This window comes from Notechis scutatus, chromosome 3 (genome assembly GCF_049901735.1).
Source record: "Notechis scutatus isolate UNSWTSFEM ecotype Mainland chromosome 3, rNotScu1.2, whole genome shotgun sequence".
NCBI classification, from domain to species: domain Eukaryota; kingdom Metazoa; phylum Chordata; class Lepidosauria; order Squamata; family Elapidae; genus Notechis; species Notechis scutatus.
This window is the reverse complement of record NC_142011.1, coordinates 142,659,376-142,682,627: the sequence shown is the minus strand read 5'-3', so window position 1 is coordinate 142,682,627 and position 23,252 is coordinate 142,659,376. Positions and strand designations below refer to the sequence as shown.

General features: G+C 40.7%; 1 protein-coding gene across 2 annotated transcripts in view; it reads right to left on the bottom strand.

Annotated features, from left to right (window-relative positions):
* Window positions 1-501: 501 nt before the first annotated feature.
* Window positions 502-23,252, bottom strand: part of GCNT2 (glucosaminyl (N-acetyl) transferase 2 (I blood group)) — a 41,073-nt gene continuing 18,322 nt past the window's right edge. The window contains exons 2-3 of one of the 2 annotated variants that reach the window (XM_087961297.1): window positions 22,438-22,530; window positions 502-598 (exon numbers count right to left, since the gene is read on the bottom strand). In XM_087961297.1, the coding sequence (XP_087817423.1) occupies window positions 582-598; window positions 22,438-22,530 (110 nt within the window). In that variant the 3' untranslated portion in view covers window positions 502-581. Of the gene's footprint in view, window positions 599-17,455; window positions 19,015-22,437; window positions 22,531-23,252 lie in introns of those variants that run through there. The other variant, XM_087961296.1, reaches the window with a different exon arrangement.

Genomic DNA, 23,252 nt, shown 5'->3' with positions numbered 1-23,252 from the left:
CACCGTCCAGGTGTTGCTGAATTTCAACTCTCAAAAGGCACAACCAGCCTTGGCCAACAGCAAGAAGTGGGCTAAAGTGAAACCTCTGGAAAGGGACACATCTATTTATGCTCTTACTGTGTATGATAGATGCCAGATGTTTCAACAAAGGGTGAAACTACAGATTCCTGCTGTCATTTCCTTTTGCTAAAAATGCCTCATTATTGAGCAAATAAGTAAAAGTTACACGAAAGGAAAGCAAGCCTTTTGCATCGAGACTGTACCTCAAGTAGGCACCTCACATCCAATCTGTGGCATCTTTACAATGATTGTTCTGTTGTTGCTATCCAGATTGATGTTCCAGGCTTAATTTAATTAAGCCTGTTCTTTCAACCACAGAAGGGGATGGAATATTTCAAGGTTTCCAGAATGACTAATGGGGCCACTTAGGGCAGGGGCGTCAGTCCCACTTGTGTCTTGAGTATTGTGCAATCAAAGTAGGAAAAAAAATCTGCAGAAATGTATAGTTCTTGGCATTTATCCAAAATACTGTGTTAATCTTCTACTGGTGTACTTTGTTCATCCTGTTTTCATAGTTGTCATCAGTCAATGCTGTTACCTGTAGCGCACACAGAGGAATACAATGAGCCTTACCAGCCAGGTTGTGTACATTTCAGACCACAAAAGGCAGATCTGGTTTCCTGTGCTGGTTAAACAGTATAAAGTTAGTTGGGAATGGGAGCTGTCCCCTTAAGGGAATGCCTCATGGGAAATGTAGTTAATTCCTCATGGGAGATGTAGTTCATGTCATGTGGTCACATCTGTAATCCTGATTGGTCACTGAATTGACCTCTGGTTGGGTTGGGGGGGAGTTTTGGTCATTCTTACTTGGACCCCAGCAACGTGCTGGAGTCTTCCCTTGCTGTATCATTATGGGATGAAGATAACTATCTTTTCACACTATGAAGACGAAATGCAAAGATTGGACATTAGATGAATCTCAACATAACTATGAGTTATACCTTAAGGATGCCTGATATAATCCAATAAGGAAACTTTGTATGGAAGCCTTTGTAGTGTTTAACTCCTTATCTCAGGTATTTTGAGAAGATAAACATTGCCTGAGACAAGAACATTTCCCTTAGAGAGATTGTGAAATTTATCTTCTGAGACTGCTAAGGTTAAAACAGTAAGGTGACTCAGAAAAAAAAATGTTCTATACTGCTTCAAGAGGATTAGATGAGTAAGATCATGTGTAAAATGAGTAAGGGGCTGCTTGGAAATGTTTAAAACTACTCCAGGGTAAGTGGTTTCTAATATTAGGACCTACTGGTGCATCAGGTAAAATTATTTGCTTTAATAATTTGTTGCACTTTTTCAAACCCCATAGATAAGGAGGCATTAGTAGAAAATTCAAAATGAAACCAGTTCAGTTCTCTCCTTCTGGGACAATTAGACTAGAAACTTTCTGAGATGTTAAGCCACTGGCGAATGCATTTCATTCAAGCCAATCATCATCTTTTAACAACCCCATAATCCCTTGCAGGGGTGGAGTCTGGGCAACTGAATGGAGCTGTTTACCAGCCAGATGCCCTTCCTGTCGCCAATGCGGAGCTATATTCAGCAGAAATAGTCTCATTGTGCCCAGAGAGAGAAAACCCTACCTAGGATTGAACTCACAACTTCCTGACTGTGAAGTGAGAGCACCACCTCTAGGCCACCGCACCATTTCATTCAAGCCAATATAACCGGCAAAAGCATATTCTTGAGCATAACCGCCTAACCAACTGTTGCATTGGGCATGTATGGCAAGATAGCCTAAAGGCATTCAACTCAAAACTGCTCCCAGCTTTCTTTTCAGCACCATCAACGAGGATGGGGTTGTTGTTTATCCAGTTCGGTAAAACTGAAGTCACTTCAGATTTCAGAGTTTCTACACTAGTTAAGCTAATTTTAAGCTCAAAGTCTTTCAGGGCTACTGGAATAACTTGTCCACTCCGGAGTGTACAAGTGCAGTCAGCACAAATCATATGCCAGCTTTTCTCTAGGCCCTAAGGACCCATTTATTTATTTATTTTCTCGATTTACATAGCCATAGATCTCTCTTTTATGTCACTCTAGATGGCTTGCAATAAAACAAAAAAACACAAAATACATAACACCAAACAAAAGTAAAAAAAAAACACATAACAACTGGGTGTGAGCTCATCCAGTGATATCAAACCTACGACACATGCCATGTTTTGGGCGAGGCACCAGCATTCCCCAACGTTTGACAACTTATTCTCAAAAGCACTCCTGTTGTCTTTGTGCGATTTTTGGAGGCTGCAGAAGGTGTGATCTTGCCTGGCTGCCAGACCCTTTGAAAACCCTGCAAGAGGGCCAGGCTCTCATCTGAAAATCATGTGAGAATGAGACATGTTTTAGTGCAGCTTTAGGAGGCTGCAGAGGCCCTGAAAGAGCATTTTCTGAATCTAATTCAAGAACGGAGGCCTTGTGGGACCCAGAGCAGCCTTGGGTAGGCCGCAGGGCCTGTCAACAGAAAGAGAACACTGCCTGAAGATAACCAGTGTGTGGTAATTCCTACGAAGCGCTGGGCTGTGGGGCAATCCCACAATTCCTTACAGCTTATGCACCATCAGGAACGGTCCTAGGCCTTTTTAAGTGCCCGCAGTAGTGCGAAGGCTGAAGTCAGGCCCAGCTACAGTGCTGATGCCAAGTGTTGCAATTCAGGGTGGCCTAGATGGGAAGAGATGGAGAACTCTCTCTCTCTCTCTCTCTCTGTGTGTGTGTGTGTGTGTGTGTGTGTTTAATGCCAGCAGAGTCGAGCATTTTCCAAATTTTTGACACGTTGAGGCCAAAGAATTTGCCATCGCTATTCTAATCCATTCATTTGACCAGGAGATGGGCTCTGAAACCAGACTCAAGCACAAAACCAGGTTTTCTCGGCTTACGGAAGGCCAATGGGGAAAAGGGCTAATATAATCTCGGCGGAAATGATGTTCCAAGCGGTGGGTGCCTGGCAAAAAGAAACTCCTTCTGGACCCTGCCAGCCCCCACTCCCTAGCTGGCAGGACCTGCGGCATGCCACTCCTGTCAGATTGGATAAGACAGGTAGAAACAATTGGGAAGAGACAGACCCATATTTCTTAGTATGGATATAAGTAACTTGACCCAAAGTTGTCTGAAAGATCATTCCCATATATTTATAACTTGATATTGTCAGCCTTACTAAGTAAGCCAGACAAGATACTGTAAGGTAATTCTGCTTTACTGTAAAGATACATTAACAGAATCTTGCAAGTCTTAAAAGTACAATTCTCCTGCGATCTCTTTTACAGCCCAAGACACTAGGGAGAGTCCCTTCTGAGGTTTTTGTTCCAACTACTATCCAGCTGCGAGATATGAGATCTGTTTTCTGACTGTTCCCTAGGCAGCATCTTTTTGTTCCATCTCCCAAGGTCTTTCCCACATACCATTATCTCTTATTAACCATTTATGTTTCAAAGATAAAAATAATAATCAGTTGTCAGATGCTATAATTGCTACTGACAATAGGAGGCACCGTGTTACCACTTTTATCCTCCTTGGGATTTGTCACATCTAAGTAAACTACAGATAGTCCTTGACTTATCATGGGAACCAGAGAACTTGTCACTATACGGTGTAATTGTTGAATGACACATCACATGACCACACCTGATTTCATTGTGCAAACTCTTTTTTTTGCCATGGTTGCTAAGTGAATCACTGTGGTTGTTAAGTAAGATATTACAGCTGACTGGGATTTGAGACCTTCCCTGCCAGCTTTCCTATTGACTGGTTATCGAAAACTGGCTGGGAAGATAGTAAACAGCAATCACGTGATTGTGGAACGCTGCAGCTATTGTAAATGTACCATGGTTGCAGTGGTGGTATTCTACCGGTTTGGCCAAACCAGTGCTCTCTGATGCTCTGCTGTTGGGCACACCCACCTGCCCGGGCTCCCATACTAACCTTTATGTCCTGCTTTTGAAGTGCACCTGCTTTATGCAGCAAGATTGCCACGCAGCAGGTGCTGAAGCGACAGGGAGAGTTTGCAGGCTTGTAGGAGGTGAAAGCCAGAAAGCCTCCGCGCCTGTGCAAAGTGTGCATTTGGCGCGCGCGCATGCAAAGTGTGTGTGTACACACAAAGCACGCCCACCAAGCCACAGCCACTGAAGTGGTGGTAAACGTATTTGAAATGCACCACTGCATTTCAAATCCCAACCACATAACCGTGGGGACACTGTAATACAGGGGTCCCCAACCGCCGGTCCGCGGACCGGTACCGGGCCGCGGAACAAGCCTTACCGGGTCGCTGGTTGCTGGCGCCGCCATCTTTTTGGTAAAAAAGCAATTTTTCGTCAAAAAGATGGCGGCGTTAGCTCGTGAGCTTTTCCGGGTAGAAAGCCATTTCTACCCGAAAAGCTCACCGGCGCTGGCGCCGCCATTTTTTATGAAAAATCACTTCCGTGACGCCACCGGAAGTGATTTTCGTCAAAAAGATGGCGGCGCCCAGCTGACGCCGGAACCGGGCCGCGGCGTCGAAAAGGTTGGGGATCCCTGCTGTAATAGACATAAGTGCAAGTGCTGGTCCTTCAGCCCTAGGAAGGAAGCAATGGCCAGCCACACCTGAAATCTTGCCAGGAAAACTGCAGGGATTAATGCAGCAGTTGTTAGGAGTCAACACCGACTCGATGTGTACACAATCCTGATGTGCAATCTGCACTGGACAATCTGCACTGCCCTTTGTCATTACTGACAAAGTGGGAAACCCAATTGACAGCTGCTCATATCTAGTCAAATGGACTTCCATTATATCAAAGCCATGTATTGAACAACATGAGAAACTGGCCTCTCAAAGGCTTTTGATAGAGCTGACAGGAAGAAGAGGAGCATGAAATATCCCCATTGTCCTGAAATGTTGCAGGATGGCATTCCTGCACAACCTTTCTTTTTCTATCCACGTATGATATATTTGTAGTTCAGGAACCACAGATTCAGCAGAGGTTAATAAAGAATGATTTCAGTGTTTTATATTCTTGAAGCTCTTTACTTCACCTTATGCCACAATTGGAGATGATTTCAATGTTAATGTAGGACCAGTTTATGATGCATTATATATCTTGTTATCGTTTCTATCTACTCCCCTCCCCCAAAAGACAACTTATTTCCTTTGTACATTATTCCAAATATCAGAAGTCTACTTTTGCAGATCACAGATGGCTTCCTTGGCTCAGTTTAAACAACTCTTTATCAAATGACCAGCCAGCAGAAGTCACTTACCGGGCAAGAAGTAAAATCTGTCTTATTGAATATATAGCTGTGTTAAGAAACCACCTTCAGTTCATAGTTCTATTTCAGGCTTCCACATCCTTTGATAGTAATCACCTGCCATTAACAGACTACCTTATTTCTCTGTCTGGTTTTGTGTGAATGAAAGACTGTCAGACATTCCAGTGACAGAATTTGCCAGGTTAAATGTTTGCACATTTAAATGTGCATTTTAGCTCTGAGTTCTTGCAAAGAATCCATCGTTTTGGTACTCAGCAGATTCAGTGATTTCACTCATGTAGCGGTATGATAGGCTTCCCTTTGAACAGAATAGGAATGTGTTAGACCAGGGCTATCAAACTCCTGGCCAGCGGGCTGGATGCATCATGCGCTGGCCATGCCAATGCCCGGTTTAGCAAAGGGGGGGGAAAGTCCTGATATGTCATGTGACACCGCCATGATGACGTGAATTTCACACCCCTGTGTTCAACCTTTTGATTGGCAACAAATAAATTAGATTGATGGCAAGTTTAATCCCTTCCACTCCCAGTTCATAATAAGCACCTGCAACCATTTTACTATTAGGCAGTTAGGAACAGGCTTGTGATAAGGTCAGGATCAAATCACACTGGGTCATACAATAATAATGAGTGTCAATCAAACATGGAAAAGCAAAGACATCAACCTGGCAACTAAATGCAGAGTAGTCCACACTGTTTTGGTTCCTATAGTTACCTATGGTTGTGAAAGTTGGGCCCTTAAAAAACAGACAGGAGGCAAATGGACTCATTTGAGTTATGCAAAAGGCTCCTGCGTGTTCCTTGGAATAGTAAAGGTGACAAAAATTCACCTCCACTTTTTCGAGCATATAAAACAAGATATATTGCAGGAAGGCAAAAATCATAAAATTCTCCCTTACTCATTTCAGGCATGTCAAGTAATCAAACTCAATAGAAGAGGCAGTTATACTTGGGATGATGGTTAAAAGGAAATGAGGCCACCAAACAACAGAGTAGCTAGACACCATCAAAGTCAACACCAGACAGAGCATAAAGCAACTGAAAGAAGCCATACAAAATTGGAAAATGTGGAGGGAGTTGGTCCATAGAATCACCAAATGTGGAGGGAGTTGGTCCATAGAATCACATTGATAAGAGCAACCTTATCAATACTAGGATGCTTTTGACCAATTCTTGGATTTCTATCTTTCTGAACTAAGCAACTGCTGTATTTTGAAGGCATTTGGGTTAACTTCACTGCTGTGAAGAGTTGAAATAAAAGCCAAGTTGAATTACGTGTCCCATGACTGAAACCATATGCTTAATACAGTATCATACACAGTTTGTACCATGTTTTATACAAATCTCATTTTATAAATGGGGCTTTTGATTGTGTCTGCAATGACTAATTGCTTCTAAACTACAGAAGCAGAAGTGCATTGTTACACCTCTTAACTCTTGATAAGCATTTTACAGCTTGCAAGGGCAATAAGAGCCTTGCATCTTTCTTTTTTTTAATGTAAAAAGTCCATAAGGGGCTGTGCATATCTAAGGTACAATGTTGCTATTATGTAACTTCTCCGTTCTTACTATATAAAGAATATCCATATCTCTCCAAGTACCATTACTTTGTATCCTCATCAGCTATAAGGTACTTCTATTTATACTGGTATTTATCTACCCTTAAACTGACTTTGATAGATTTTCTATATAAGATCAGGAATGCATTATATAATTAGCTCTTGGTGCTCCTGGATACAAGAGACCAGTAATTCATAGTAATCTGGCAGTCTTATATTAATAAAATGCTTGTTTAAATCTCATCTAAGCTTTATTTGTTAGCTTTCTGTTGAGTTATTTTGCATGACTCTTAGGATGTTTGCATTATCTGATGACATTCTGATGAAAATGATATTGAACTGACATTGTACAAAGAATATAGAAGCAACATAAGACACTTGTCTCTATGACAACCATCTATCATTTATATATTCCCTTGAGTTTATATATAGCATCATTATTTATTCCTTATTTTTGTCATTGATTGTTACCTATTATGTATAATAGTTGATGGCTGTGTTTGGGGTTTTAATCAGATTGCAAAACTTTGAATTTGTTTTATTTTCTACACAAACTGCCAAGAGTCATTTTACTTCAGGGAAGTAACAACTGGATAAACATTATTTCTTGTATTCAATTCAATTCCTTGTATACTTACAAGAAACAAAGAGAGAAAGAAAGAGTCTTTCCATTTCCTTCATGCCATTCATATTTTTACCACAATGTGTTAACAATCCCCACCCCATTATAAGTCAATCTTTTCCTCAAATACTTTATGTTCTCCCACAGTGAGAAAGTGTTTCATTATTGTGGTTCTTTTAATTGATCCTTTACCACCCTTTTTTGATGTTGTGGTATTACTATTTAGATTAGGACAATCAGAAATATCTAGTACTTGCTTCAGAAAGGTGTTATGTAATTACTTCTAACTTCTGGCTAATCTCTCTCTCTCTCTCTCTCTTTGTGTGTGTGTGTGTGTGTGTGTGTGTGTGTGTGTAACCATTCTGGCACAGCAATAGGCTGCCCCAAATTTAAATCTGAAACCACTGTAAAAGTCTGACTCACAGATGAACACTATACAGAAGCCTGATGATGGCAGATGAGATTCTGCCGAAATGTTGCTACAACTTTAAAAAGCACACTACAATGACGTGGGAAAATACCCAAACAAATTGAATGCCATACATGGAATTCCGAAAACTTAAGAATATATATATATATATATATATATATATATATATATATATATATATATATATATATATATATATATATATATATATATGTTTTCTTAAGTTTTCATGGGTACTTACATGTATGGTGTTCGGCTTGGTTCGGTATTTTCCCACGTCATTGTAGTTCTTTTAAAGTTGTAGCAACGTTTCAGCAGAATCTCATCTGCCATCATCAGGCTTCTGTATAGATATCTATCTATCTATCTATCTATCTATCTATCTATCTATCTATCTATCTATCTTTGGTTATTCGGGTTTTCTCCCACGTAAAATTGGAAGTATCTAGGCGACGTTTCGATGAAGTCTCATTCATCATCTTCAGGCTTGTGTCTTCAGCTTTGTGCTTCTCGGAGTAATGTGAGCTTGCAGCTGCTTCTTCCTTTTAACTGCTAGTGGGAATGTGACTTGATTGGGTGGGGGCTTGGCTGTGTTCTGATTGGGTGGGGGTGTGTTCTCATTGGTTGGGGGTTTGGCTGTGTTCTGATTGGTTGGGGGTGTGTTCTGTTCAGGTGGGGGCTTGGTTGTGCTCAGGTTAGTCTTAGTTGCTGGGGGATTTGACCTGGTGAGCTGTGATCCTGTTGTTTGGCTTCACATTCGTGGTCGTGCCACATCTTCATGGTGGGCGTCAGTTCGCTTCATGTATGGGTCGGAGGGGTTTGAAGTGGGTAGTGATGCAGCTGCAGTATGGCTTCTGGTCTGTGGTCGTGTCTCATCTTCTATGTGGGTGTGAGTCTGCTTTCTACGTGGAAGTGTGGTGGTAGCATCTTGTGTGGCCCTCATGGGTGTGGGTCTGGTGTCATTCTTCATGTTAGGTACTCATTTGTTAATGAGGGCGGGTTTCCAGATGGCTGGTAGGCGGGAGGTATCATCTCGTTTATTCATGCTGTGTGGGCATTTTTCTATCTCTATGGCTTCTCTGATTATTCTGTTGTTGAAGTGTTCAGTTTTGGTGATAGTTCTGATATTATTAAAGTCAATCTCATGTCCTGTGGCTTTGAGGTGTTGGACCAGGGAAGAGGTTGGTTCTTCTTTTTTGATTGAGTTCTTGTGTTCTTCAATGTGTGCATTTATTCTTCTGTTAGTTTGTCCGATGTATGTGGTGGGGCAGGCGGTGCAAGGAAATATATATATATATATATATATATATATATATATATATATATATATATATATATATATGTGTGTGTGTGTGTGTGTGTGTGTGTGTGTGTGTGTGTGTGTGTATAATTTAGGTTTCTTCGGGTATTTTCCTATGTCTTAATATTTGTACTTTTATTATAGTGACGTTTCGGCAGAATCTCATCTGCCATCCTCAGGCTTGTGTATTGGGTTCTTTTTAATCTTGTGTGTCAGGCTTGGCAGCCATTTTTTGTTTGAATTTGGTGCTGGCCTTCTGCTTTATTTGAATGGTTTTTTTCCTCATCCTGATTGGCTGGGAGTCTAGGTCTGTTTTTATTGGTCTTCGAGTTGCTGTGCTCTTCATTGGTTGGCAACATTATGTTTTGTGCATTGGGGTTTCTTAGTGCAGCTTGGTTTCTTGTGAATGGCCTATAATTATTTATTAGGAAGCTAGGTTTTATTTGGATAGCTGGCTGGGGCGTGTTTGGGCTGTGGTATTGGAGGGGTCTGTTTGTGTTTAGGTGCTTGCCTGAATTGTGGTATAGAGATTTTTTTGTTTGTGAGCGCAGGCTTTCAGATGATTGATAGTCTGGTGGAGTCATCTCTTCTATTAATACTATTAGGTCTTTTATCAATTTCTATGGCTTCTCTGATGATTCTGTAGCTGGGGTTTTCTATAGTCGCTAGGGTTTTGGGTGCCATTGAAGTTGATGCTATGACCTGTGGCTTTCATATGTTGGACTAGTGAGGAAGTGTGTTCCAGCTTTTTTATTGCATTCTTGTGTTCTTCAAGGCGGGTACTTATCCTTCTGTTGGTTTGTCCTATGTATTTGGCAGGGCATAATGCGCAGGGTACTTCATATATGCCTTGGTTTTCCAGGTCAATTTTATCTTTGGGGCTTCCTAGGATGGCTGCTATTTTTCTGTCTGTTTTGAAGGCAGTCTTGATGTGATGCTTGTGTAGTATCTTACTGATTTTGTCTGTAGTACTTCTTATGTAGGGCAGGGCAGCTGTTCCATAGGTCTGTTCATCTTCTAGGTCTCCATTATGTCTCAGTGTGTTTTTGTGGATCAAGCCAGTGTTTTTGCTTTTGTGGAAGCCGTTAGCTATCAGTATTTTGGTCAGAGTGCATAGTTCAGTCTTTATGTGTGCCTTGTCTGCCAGGCGTTTGGTTCTGGTACTTAGTGTTTTGGCTACGGAGTTTATTTGTGCTGGGTGGTGGGATTGGGCGTTGAGGTAGCAGTTGGTGTGTGTTTTCTTCTGGTATATGGTGTGTCCTAGTGTGCCATCTGTTTTTTTGTAGATTAGTACATCTAGGAATGGTAGTTGTTTGTTTGTTTCCGTTTCCATGGTGAACTTGATTTTGGGGTGTGTGCCGTTTAGTTGTGTTAGAAAATTGTTTAGGTTTTCTTTTCCATGGGGCCAAATAACAAATGTGTGATCGATGTATCTTAGCCATAGTTTGGGTTTGTGGGTGGCATTTGCCAGGGCTCTGGATTCGAATTCTTCCATGAACAGATTTGCAATAACGAGTGACAGTGGTGATCCCATGGGGGCTCCTGCTTGTATCTTTGTCCTTTGTATATGAAATATGTGTTGGTTAAGCAGTGTTCTGTTAGTTCCATGAGGTGCTTGGGTGGTTTGTATTTGTTTTGATGATTTCTAGGGTTTCTTTCACTGGGACTTGGGTGAATAGTGAAACCACATTGAAACTTACTAGCAGATCTCTTTGTTCCACGTGTAGATTTTTGATCATTTCTAAGAAGTAGTATGAGTTTTGTACATGTGAAGCTGCTGTTTCAGCATGGGGCTGTAGCTGTTTTGCTAGGTATTTGGCCAGGTTTTGTAGTGGTGCTCCTATGGAGCCGAAAACTGTCACTGTGGGAATTATTCTTTGTTCTTTGCGTACGTGCAAGGACAACGGGCCTTCTGGTAGTTGACTGCAACACGGAGCAAGGAACAAGGTCAGAATGTTGCCATTTCTTACCCAGAATTGTAGCAAACTTAAACTTTGCAGCTTTGTATGCTTACATGAATAATCAGTGCATTTTGTGTGATGTAATGCGTTTGTGACAAGACACTAACAAAATTGTTACAAGGATTGCTTCTAATAAAAGAGGGTGTCAGAGTCTGCTTTGTGCTCTCATCCCGATCTTGCTTCATGGCGTCGTCTCAGTGTTTTCATTCATGAGAGGCCACCAGTGTTTTCATTCATGAGAGACCACCACAGTCACAAAGCCGAAAGCACCAGCCTGAGGATGGTGAGTGGGACTTCGCCAAAACGTCACCAAGATACTCTTAATCTTACATGGGAAAAGACCCAAACACACCTAGACCTACACACACACACACACACACATATATATGGTATTCAGCTTTGTTCGGGTATTTTCCCACGTCAGTATAGTTGTGCTTTTAAAGTTGTAGCAACGTTTCAGCAGAATCTCATCTGCCATCATCAGGCTTCTGTATAGTGTTTGTCTGTGAGTCAGACTTTCACAGCCATTTCTGTTTTAAATTTGGTGCTAGCCTACTGCTGTGCCAGAATGGTGTTTTTTTTCTTCATCCTGATTGACAGAAGATATTAGAAACACCAATCAAGCAGAACACAGCAAACTCCAAGACCAATAAACACAGACCAAGACTCCCAACCAATCAGGATGAAGGGGAAAAAACCAAACCATTCTGGCACAGCAGTAGGCTAGCACCAAATTTAAAACAGAAACGGCTGTGAAAGTCTGACAGACAAACACAATACAGAAGCCTGATGATGGCAGATGAGATTCTGCTGAAACGTTGCTACAACTTTAAAAGCACAACTATAATGATGTGGGAAAATACCCGAACAAAGCTGAATACCATACATATAGATACCCGCGAAAACTTAAGAATAGATAGATAGATAGATAGATAGATAGATAGATAGATAGATAGATAGATAGAATAGCCAGAAGTTAGAAGTAATTAAATAATGTCTTTTCGAAAATAATTTATTTTCCTTCTTATTCTGCTTTATGGGCAGTGATGGAATAGCCTAGTATACCAAGTAATTTACACAGTAGTTTCTTCAAAACAAATTTGACATAATATATAAACATACTTGTACAAATAAAAATGGTTCAACATATCCTTCAGGGAGACTATTAGGAAAATTTCTAATTCCATGAGGGATAGAACTATTTAGTTAGGGTTTTGGGATATGTCCTTTTGAGTTGGCATTGACTCCTGACAATTTACTGTTGGTTTTTTGGCAAGATGTTGGAAGCAGTTTACCACTGCCCACTTCCTAGGGTCAAGAAAGTATCAGTAGCCCAAGGTCATTCAAGTAGTTTTGTGCCCAAGACAGGACTAGAACTCACAGTCTCCTGGTTTCTAGTCTAACGCTTTAACCACTACACCAAACAGGCTTTCTTTATTAGTTGACTTATTCCTAATCAATTTACTCTTCAAAGTAAATATATGCTAGACTGGGAAATTGCTATGTGTTTGGGTACTTTAGAAAATCATGCTTTTTTACTTACAGCATTAAAATCTTGGTTCTTAAACCTGTTTACCTAGTCTTGGGTCCTCCCCTCCAAATCTTACATATTTGATTCCTCCTCTATATACATATTTTTATTCAAACATAACTTCCAGAAAACTTTTCCTTCTAAAATCCCCCTTAATTATACATGCCTGTGCACCTGGCCTGTTTATTTCCTTTGTTTTCTTTTTAAATCCTCATTTTTTAAATAAAGAAAGTTAATAATACATTAAAATTAAAGGAAAATTTTTTTTTAATAATATGAGTGCCTGGAACATTTAAGTTCAAGCTTCTGTTTGTGTATGTGTGGGTATGCAGATGGATGGATGGATGGACAGACTTAAAGGTAAATATAAAGTATTGTGCACAGATTGTGTGGGCATGGATATAAATAAATAAAATCAGCATAAAGCTACATTGAAAAGCCTCAGAGAATAAAAGTGTATTTGCCTGATGCTGAGAGGACAATTATCATGCGCCTTCTGGAGTAATTTCCATAAGATTTAGGTTTTGGTAAGGTTTCTTTATTTGCTTATCCTAGAAAGAAGTCTCATATATCATAATGGAACATAATTCCAAGTGAGCTTATATAGGTATTATCATTTTGGAAAAAAATGTGAATAGAGCAGAAACCTCCAAACTTGGCAACTTTAAGACTTGTGGACTTCAATTTCCAGAATTCTCCAGCCAGCCTGGAATAGAGGCATGGTTACTCAGCAGTTTTACTTCCCTAAGTAATTATTCAGGCTTGCCATGAGAGATGAGAGAGAGAGAGGAAAATGACTCAGGGAAAGTCAATATATATATTTAAATCGAATGGAAGAATGAAAGAATGAATGACATTTTTTCAACCTGATACACAGGATGATACTTTGACTTATATTGTAAATGTACTTTTTCAACCAGGAAAATCCTGGTCAGATACTACCAATTTCAGGATGTGTCTGTGTGTTCTGCATTTGTGAAATTGGTGGGTGGGAAAAGATTTTATTTTATTGAAACTCAATTATATTTACCCTTCAGTTATATCCCACACCCCTGTGCTCTTACAGTGTACAATCTGACTTTTATCATTTGTTGCTTTGGAATATAATACGTCACTTCTGAGGTATCTGAATCCAGTAAATGGTGAATAAGCCAGATGTAATTAATTTACCCTGAGTAAATATTGCAAAGGGCTTATTACTTCTTGTAGCTCCAAAACTCTGGTGTGCCGGGAAACCCTTTTGTGCAGTACTGCTGGGCCAGGGTTGGGGTGGGCTTCATGTTGCAGAGGGCTTCTCACTGCGGCCCCAGAGCCACGGTGTGCCAACCCTTTGCGCCATGCTGCTGGGCTGAGCTGGGGTTTGACTTTGTGCCATGGTGTGGCTCGAAAGCTCCTTGTGGGGCCAGGGCTGCAGTGGCCAAGAAGCTCGTGAGCTGCAGTGTGGTATCTACAAAGAATTTCATTTTGTTTTTTCTTTGGGGAGAATCTTATTATTATTTTTCCCCATTAACATTTTTATTGAGTTATGAAGTAATATAAAATACAAAATACAAAGTAAATAGGAAAGCAGTGGGAAGGGAAAGGGGAAGGAGAGGTGAGGAAAGATAAGAAAAAAAGAAAGAAAAAGAAGCATTGACTTCCGTCTCTCTCTGTTGCAGTAAAATAAGATATTCACATCAAACCACAGCTTTTTGCTTTTTCATAATAACATGAACAAGCCATTTCTATAAAGATTTATCAGTCTAATCTGTAAAACCCAAAGTCAGAGTTACTTTCTTTTCCATGTCAAGCACAAAGTTCAGAAGCGGTCTCCATGTGGAAGCACAAGTACTTATGTTCTTTTCTTTCATCAAAGTGGTCAATTTTGCCATTTCAACCAACTGCATCAACTTGTGCAGCCATTCCTCCATGTTAGGAATCGAAGTGTCCAGTGGTGCATTTCAAAATAGTTTACCCCCGGTTCAGTGGGCGTGGCTTGGTGGAGCGTGCTTTGCGTGCATGTACACACTTTGCATGCATGCACCAAATGCGCACTTTGCACACACGCAGAGGCTTTCCGACTCACCTCCTGCAATCCTACACTCTCCCTGTCGCTTCAGCAGCTGACGCGCAGCAATCTGCTGTGCCGCACAAAACAGCTGCGCTTCAAAAGCAGGGAATAAAAAGGTCAGTATGGGAACCCTGGTGGGTGGGTGGGCCCAACAGCAGCTCCTCAGAGAGAACCGGTTCGGTCTCTACTGATCTTCGGCGCTACCAGTACACCAGAACCGGGCCGAACTGGTAGAATAGCACCACTGGAAATGTCCTTCCTATTTTTGTGCATAAATAGTCTTGCTTCTTTGGAGAGACTTTTAAAAGACTGAATTTTCCTTGCTTCCTCATCTTTTCTCCTTATTCCTCCTACCTCTACTTTGCCTGCCTCAATAACATGCCTTTTAAATGTTTTAATTCTGAGAATGTCTGCAATATATTATCGCTAGTTGATTAATGGTGCTGCAATTAGTCTGTGAACTAGCTGAGCTCTTGGCTCAGCAGAGAAGCAACTGGGAGCGTAGCCAGTCCGAAATGCCACTGAATAACTGGCCCAAGGAACAACACAGGGGATAATTGGTAGACAGACTTACTTCAACCTGGACGGTGGCTGTGTGCCCCATGCAGAAAGCAGAGCTGGGAGAGGGGTGTCCTCTGGTGTGGTAGAAGTGGATCTTCCTCTTACTGGTGAGACATGGAGGGTGCTTGCTGGTAAATGTATGGAGTAGCTGGTTGTATAAGTGGCCACTATTTTCCTGAGTGAGAGTCTGGAAAAGAGGAGTAGCAAGTTGGGTGCCCTCCCACCAGTCAGCGAGAGAGTTTGTCAGGAGGGACACACTTGGGTGAAGGGGCAATTAGTGTTTAGGGCTCCCGTTTGAGCTGAGAGCGAGGCTGAAGCACACATTCCAAGTTGACCGTGAGTATCTGGGTTGCATGTTTGGGATGGAGGACCTCTCAGGTAAGGGAACCAGCTGGCTAGGCCTAGGGAGATCCGGTGGGGGATGGTGGTACATCCAAATGGTGATGGACAGGGGGTGTTTTGATGAGAGCCAGAGGGCAGGCAGCACATGGAGAACACAAGACACCCCTGGTGCTTAACATCGGGAGCATGTTCCAGTCTTCTGTGCTCATGCTCAGGCCCTGACAGACCCCTGGGTTTTCAATTGATGCTGCTTAATTCCAAGTTGGTTGATAATAAGGTTCCTCATTAATGATATCATAAATGAGGATCAGGCTGACTTGGCATGTATTAGCAAGACTTGGCTGGGCCTGGGTGGGTGGGGGTATTGCCCTCTCAGCAATATTGTATTTTAGTATTTTAGTATTTTTTAGTATTTATTTGATTTGTCAATCGCTTACAAGATACAGGTATAAGAATAAATAGTTTTGAATACATGAGATAGAAACTTAAAAGAAAAATAAAAAAACAACAAAAGGACAGGGACAGTAGGCACGATTGGTATGCTTATGCACGCCCCCTACAGTCCTCTTAGGAAGGGGGTGAGGTCAATAGTAGACAGTCTAAGGTTAAAGTTTTTGGGGTTTGGGGAAGAAACCACAGTCAGGTAGAGTATTACAAACATTGACCATTCTGTTGCTGAAGTCAAGTTTGGTGTGGTTAACCTTGAGCTTGTATCTATTGTGTGCTCTTGTATTGTTATGATTGAAGCTGAAGTATTCATTTGCAGGTAGGACATAGCAATGTATGATTTTATATACAATCTTTAGATTGGACTGGAGGTGGCGTAGTTCTAGGTTTTCTAGGTCTAGAGTTTCAAGTCTGGTAGCATAAAGTGTTCTGCAACAAGTAGAGGAGTGGAGAACTCTTCTTGTGAAATATTTCGGGACTTTCTCAACTGTGTTAATATCAGATACATGATATAGGTTCCAGACTGATGAGCTGTATTCAAATATAGATCTAGCAAATGCACCAGCCAAGTCCCCAGGGCAGGGCAGAGCAGGGCAGGGCAGGTGAGTAGGGATTCACCTGAGAATCTCCGGTAGCCATCAGGGGCCCTGCTCCACAAGTTGCCAGTGGTGAGACCCTGTTCTTGAGGTTAGGGTCAAGGGAGCAGTTGGGAGCCTCCCTGTTGTGTAACAACCTCCCTGCCTGAGTTGCTGGAGCCATCTCGGGGCCGACTATGAACTTCCCCAGATTTACGCTTCTGAGGGACTTCCAACTTCTGTCCCTTGGTAGACTCCAAAGTGGCCCAGGAGATCATGGCCCAGGAGATCCATGATGGCTATGGGCCTCTCCCTGGTCATTCTTGGCCTGACTCGAGACAGTGGCCTAACTTTGGGCTTGGTGTTCTTGGTCAGATCACACCTCATGACTCTGTTATTCTCTTGTGCTGCCCCTCCTCCTCTGCAGACCCATTCAAGTGGTCCATCCCTGGATGACTGATGGACCCAACTGGGTTTCAAAGGGAGCTTGAAGAAAATACCTTCTCCTTACATGCTCTTGGGGGAAAAAATCTACTGTTATATAAGGAGGCTGATTATTTAAATTAAGATGATTCTTAAAGCAGCATCCACATCCTTTTGCTTGGGTAGAAAAAGCTGTGCTAATTTAATAAATAACAAAGGAAACTGTAGTTGTGTAGATCCAAAGCATTTCTCATTGTTGAAGCATGCACAGCCATAAACATTATGATTATCTGTAACCTCACTGCTCTATATATCCTAAGGATCTGTAGTAAGCAATCTGTCACAAAGGCAATGTCTGGATAGTGTTTGATAAATACTATTTTATTAATTTAACCAACTGAATGTTGTTTTTTTAAAAAGAATCACAGTCAATAATCTTCAGTCAGTTGAATGTTGGCAAACCCATGTCTTTATGGGAAAAAATAATTCCATTTCACTCAAAAGTAAAACAACTAAGAAAGAATAATGGGGACACAGAAGATATTTTTAATAGAAATAGTGATACTGAAATTATATTATGATTAAAGGACTGCTGCACAGATAGATATTTTATTAGTATACTGATTGCCATAAATATCTTTCATGGTAGAATTGTAACATTCAACCTAAAAGAAAAGGTTTTTTTTCTGTGTTGATCCAAAAAAAGTTGACTTTCGAGTGTTTTTTTTTCCCTTTTCACCCTAAAACTTTTAGTCTATATTGCTATTTCTTTCTTTACATTTTCCATAGTAGATGGATGGAAATTTAAATTGTATGCAGAAAGGTTGCCTAAAAAATAATGAAAATGACTTTCAGATTATCTTCTTCTTTTTATGTACACTGAGAGCATATGCACCAAGGCAAATTTCTAGCAGATAGTATAAAAGATAATGTTAGTACTTTTGCTTTGAAGACAGTGATAGTTTTCTAAATCAAAAAATGTTGGTCCATCTTAAATTATTTCTGTACACCTAGAAGCTCTTATTTACACAATTTCTAGGATTCTTAAGTAGCCAAGCAAAACTTTATCAAAGTAGAAACATACAATTGATGTAATATTAATGTATTTTTCCAGTGAATATTTTACTCTTTAAAATATACACTTTTACCCTGTTTTTGGATCTTGTGTCCTACCCTGGTTCACAGGCTGCTTTGCTGCTGTTAAAAAGGATAGCTCTTCAGTAGTACAGAAGGCCATTTCTACAAGCAGATAATGGAAGAAGCACAGTCTAAGAATTTGACCTATTCGGAAGCAAGTAGTAACAGGTATAGCCAAACTTAGGTTGTGCAGATAGCAAGCTGCGCTAGAAGATAAACCCCCAACTCTGAATCTTCTATGATGAACGTCTTAATCCTTCCATTTGAACCATCAGTTAGTAAGATAATTTTAACTTCATTATTCAGAATTTTTTATTTCCTGAGCAAACAGTAATTTACGTAATTGGAAGAAAAGGAGAAGCCTGTTCCGAAATGGGAACTGCATTTTTTAAAAAAGGAATAAAACTCAGTGAAATACAAAGATGGTGCAGAATCCTTAGGTCCGGTAAAATGCGAAGATTTTTCATGTATTAAAAAAAAATTATCCATCTTGAACATCCAAAAAAATGCCTCATGTCAAGGCAAAAAAGTTGTTCTAAAAGGAGCAGTTTTTATTATTATACTTCTTCCCCAATAAGTTTTTTTTTTAAATTAAAAGTACCAACTTGGTTCAACTGGTATTTCACTCTCATTTAGGACTCTTTCCCGAAGTTTCAATTCCAGGCATTCTACAGTAGGTGGATATGTTTTGAGTTCAAATTTGTTAGCAAATAAATTTTTGGATTTCAGCAGCCATGGCAAGTCACCAGTTCCATAGATACATATGCTTCTGACATAATGACCTGTCAAGGCATAAAATATCGATATTACAATTACATTTTGTGGGTAGAAGAATTAAGATGCATACTTGCACAAGGTCTTTGCAGTCAAATCATACTGCAATAAGGAAGTTCTGGCAATTTTAATAACATTTGAAGAAAACAGAGGCATAGAACATCATATCCTTTTCTCCTTAGTCAAGATCAGTATCAAAGATTAGCTTTGGAGCATGTGGGCCCTAAATATTCCATTTTTATTAGGTTGCATGCTTGAATTGTTTGTTTGTTCAATTTATTTTGCTGTGAACTCTACCAATGATTGTGGGTGGCTAACAAGGTTTTGTTGAAACCAAAAACTGACTGAAGAGACTGAAGGAAGAGTGCAACACTTTGGTAATAGAACTTAGTAATTTAACTTACAATTTAGCACAACTAAAGGGCTGCTCCTTATCCTTGAGTCAGACAGAAAGAGTTCCAGCAAGCAACACTGCTCTAAAATTATACTTGTAATTTATAGTCAAGTAATAAAAAAATACAGACAAAAGAAAGAGTTCCTACTCCAAGCAGGTGTGTGTCTAGAAGAATAGGCACATTTTAGCTACAAAAGACCATGTGGTTTTCCCGTTTTTCACTAACTGAAAGATTAAACAAGCTATTTAAGCCACTTCTATTGACAGCTTTTAAATTTTATTCAAACACAGACACACTTTAAAGATTATTCTAATTATATACTGGAAAGAGCTTTGACCTTTAAAGCCCTACATGACATGGGCCTACAGCAGGGGTGTCAAACTGCAGGCCAGATCTGGCCCACGGGGTGCTTAGATCAGGCCTGTAGGGCTGCTCTGGAAACAGCTAAAGTCTGGCCGACAGTGCCTCTGCCAGCGAAAACAGAGCTTGGGACAGGTCCGTTTTTCGGCTGCGACGGCCCTTTACCAGCAAAAGTGGAGTGAAGTCCGTTTTTGCTGGCAAAGGGCTGCAGGAGACCATCGCAGACGAAAATGGAGCATGGGAGCCCCTTTTCACTGGTAGAGTACTCAGGCCTCAGGCGATGAGTGACGTCAAGCTGGCCATGCTCCCCCAGCCATGCCTCCTGCCCCTCCCAAGGTCAAACATAACCTTGATGCGGCCCTCAATGAAATTGAGTTTGACACCCCTGGTCTAGATTATTTGAGGGACTCTTTTATCTACCCATCCTATTAGGTCCAGCCGGAGGAGGAGGTTGTGGATCCCATCTGCTGAAGAGTTACATCTGATGGATGCCAGATAATGTTCCTTTTCTGCTGTGGCTTCTGCTATCAGAAGCATCATTCCTCACCCCCCACCCCTGCAACATGAGGTTAGCCTTTCAGAAGGCCCTGAAAACATGGTTCTTTTAGCGACTTTGGGGATCCGATGGGCAACCTGCTTAATGGTTGCTCTGTGTTTAAATGGATGCTCTCCCACAATTTTGTTTTTATTTATTTTTAAGTGTTTTAACAGTTGTGGCATTGTTTTATCCTTTGATTGTACACCTCCCAGAGTTACGCTTAGTGAGATGGGCAGTCATATAAAAGCATTTAATAATTAATTAAATAAATAAAAGTTAATTTTGCTTTATAATTTTAGCATTGTGTCATTAGAGGCAACACAGGTTAAAAGCATCGAATACAAAGGAAAATTAATTAAGATACACCCAACTTTTATACCTCAAGGCTGCTTCCATTCTAATGGCTATGCCCTCATATTAAAACAAGACATCAGCTCATCCTGAGGTGAAGAAGAAGTCAAAAAATTATTCTGCTTCAATTTTCTCCTTTGTTTTCCACCTATTCTTTAGTTTCTATCTTATTCATTTTTTCCTCCTCTTTAATAAATTCCCTGTGGTCCTCTTTTTATTTATTTTTTCTCTCTCCACCTCCATTTCTTGTCTTTTTGTCTTTCCTAACTGCTTAAAATTTCTGCATCTTAAATAAGTCAGACAACACATTATAATCCCTGTCATTCCAGTCAACCCATATTCTGCTGTTTTGGATGTGTATTTGAGAGTTTTTTTAAATTGCTGTGATTACAAATTTAAATCTGGCAATTATGCAATTATAAAAGTCCATGATATATTTGGAAAACGGGGTGCTGACAGCTAAACACAGAATTGTTTGTAAAAACCTTAATGCACATTACATGTATACAAAGTACCAAGGGGAATGCAAATGGGTGTGGTTTTTTCGGTAAATTAACCTAATTATTATTTATTTATTTTGCTGAATTTACCGAGCCACCAAAGTTGATGAAGTCTCAGGCGTTTACAATTAAAGCCCATTTAGATGGCCAAACCAAAATAAAAATAATGGAAACTAAAAAGAACAAGACGTGATCATGAAAACATTTCAATAAAAGCAGCAGCCCCTCCCAGGGTGTGGAGGAAGAGCCAGTTCTTCATGAATGACTTTTAAGGAAGATGGGGTTGGGACAATTTGAACTTCTGGAGAAATATTATTTCTGAAGGCAGGTGCCAGGCCAGAAAAGAGATGCTTCTTGAGACCTATTAGATGATGTTGTGTCAAAAATGGGAGTCAGAACATGCCTATTCTGTCAGAGATTACAGGGCACAATGAGTTAATGGGAGAAAGGTGTTCCCCAGGTAACCTATGCCATTAAAATGATGATGATAAGGCACTATCAGTATCTTAAATTGTCCCCAGAAGTTCACAGGTACCAAATGCATCTTGCACAGCAATCACATGTATATACTGAGGCATTTATAAACTGAGGCCCACAAATTGGCCTTCAAGGGCAGCCCACAAAGCCTGCTTTTCAATAGTCCAAATGTGAGATGTTTAAGGCATGAGCGATTGTAAAAAGGGAATCCGGGTATAAGAAAGGGTGCAATTGAGATAGCAAATGAATCTGGGCAAAGGTCTTCTGGCCATAACTATTCTCTGCTCTTTAACCAGAAACTAACAACCTAGGACAGGGGTCTTCAAACTTGGCAAGTTTAAAACTTGTGGACTTCAACTCCCAGAATTCCTCCTCCAGTCATGTTAGCTCAGGAATTCTGGGAGTTGAAGTCCACAAGTCTTAAACTTGCCAAGTTTGAAGACCTTTGACCTAGGAAGACCCCCATATTATGTACTGGCTTTGCCTGGGGAAGTACCACCCCACGCAGAACTCAAAATGGCAGGTCCCTGATGCTAGAAGAGCCAAAACCCTACAGTCACTTTGTTTTGTCAAGGCTGTTAAACCTGCTAGTCTCCATCTCTCCAAACACAGGTCACTTCTGGGTTGATGCACTGCATGTTTCAACCAATGTTCAATATGTTTTTCTACAATCCCTTTAACCTCCATAGTAAACAAAAGAAAAACAATGTCAGAACAAGTTCACGAGATACTACGTTGTTAGGCCAGTGTTAATCTTTCAAATACTAAAAAGAAAGCTCCACATAAATATTAAAATGATGTTCATTTTACCATGGCATCCTCCGTGACTCTTTTCTGCATCGCTCCATTTCACAGCTCTCAAGTTACCTTCCCATGTTGCATTTGGCATGGCACCGGGGACACCTGTGATTCAAAGAGAAGAAAGAGAAAATCCTTGCAAGTTCTTATTCTTAAAATGCCAGGTAAATTGCAAGGGGTTCTTGCAAGGGGGCCAGGTGATCAGTTGAACTAATGACAAGTGCTCAACAAGTGGTTCTTAGGACTAATCCTTGTACAATGGAGCCTCGGGTCGCAACCATAATCTGTTCCTGGACTCTGGTTGCAACTCGATTTGGTCGTGTCCAGAAGCATGACCAACTGCACATGCACGCAGTCAAAAAAAAAATGGCACCTAAGGGGAAATCAGCACAGAAAGGGAATCTTTCTTTGCCGATTTTGTTCACCATCCGATTTCTGAATTGTGACTGGATTCAAAAATCAGGTGGATTTTTTTTTCGCCACCCGATTTGGTCATGAACAGGAGCATTCGTGACCCACTGTACTTAATGATTCTTGCAACATCCCATGTGATTGTGATTTGCAACCTTCCCTGCTGGCTTCCAACAAGCAAGTCAATGGGGAAGCTGGCAGGAAGTCACAAGTCACAGTCATGTGAAGTCCATACTTAATGACTTGTGCAGCCCTTGCTTAACAATGGTCACTGGGACTGCGGGAACTGCCATCGCTGCACAGGGATAGTTGTGTGTTTTTGTTTATTTATGACTATGTCACTTAATGATGAGGTTTCAGGTCCCAATAGCATAATTAAGCAAGAACCATCTGTATTGCTTTGTTTGTATTGTCTG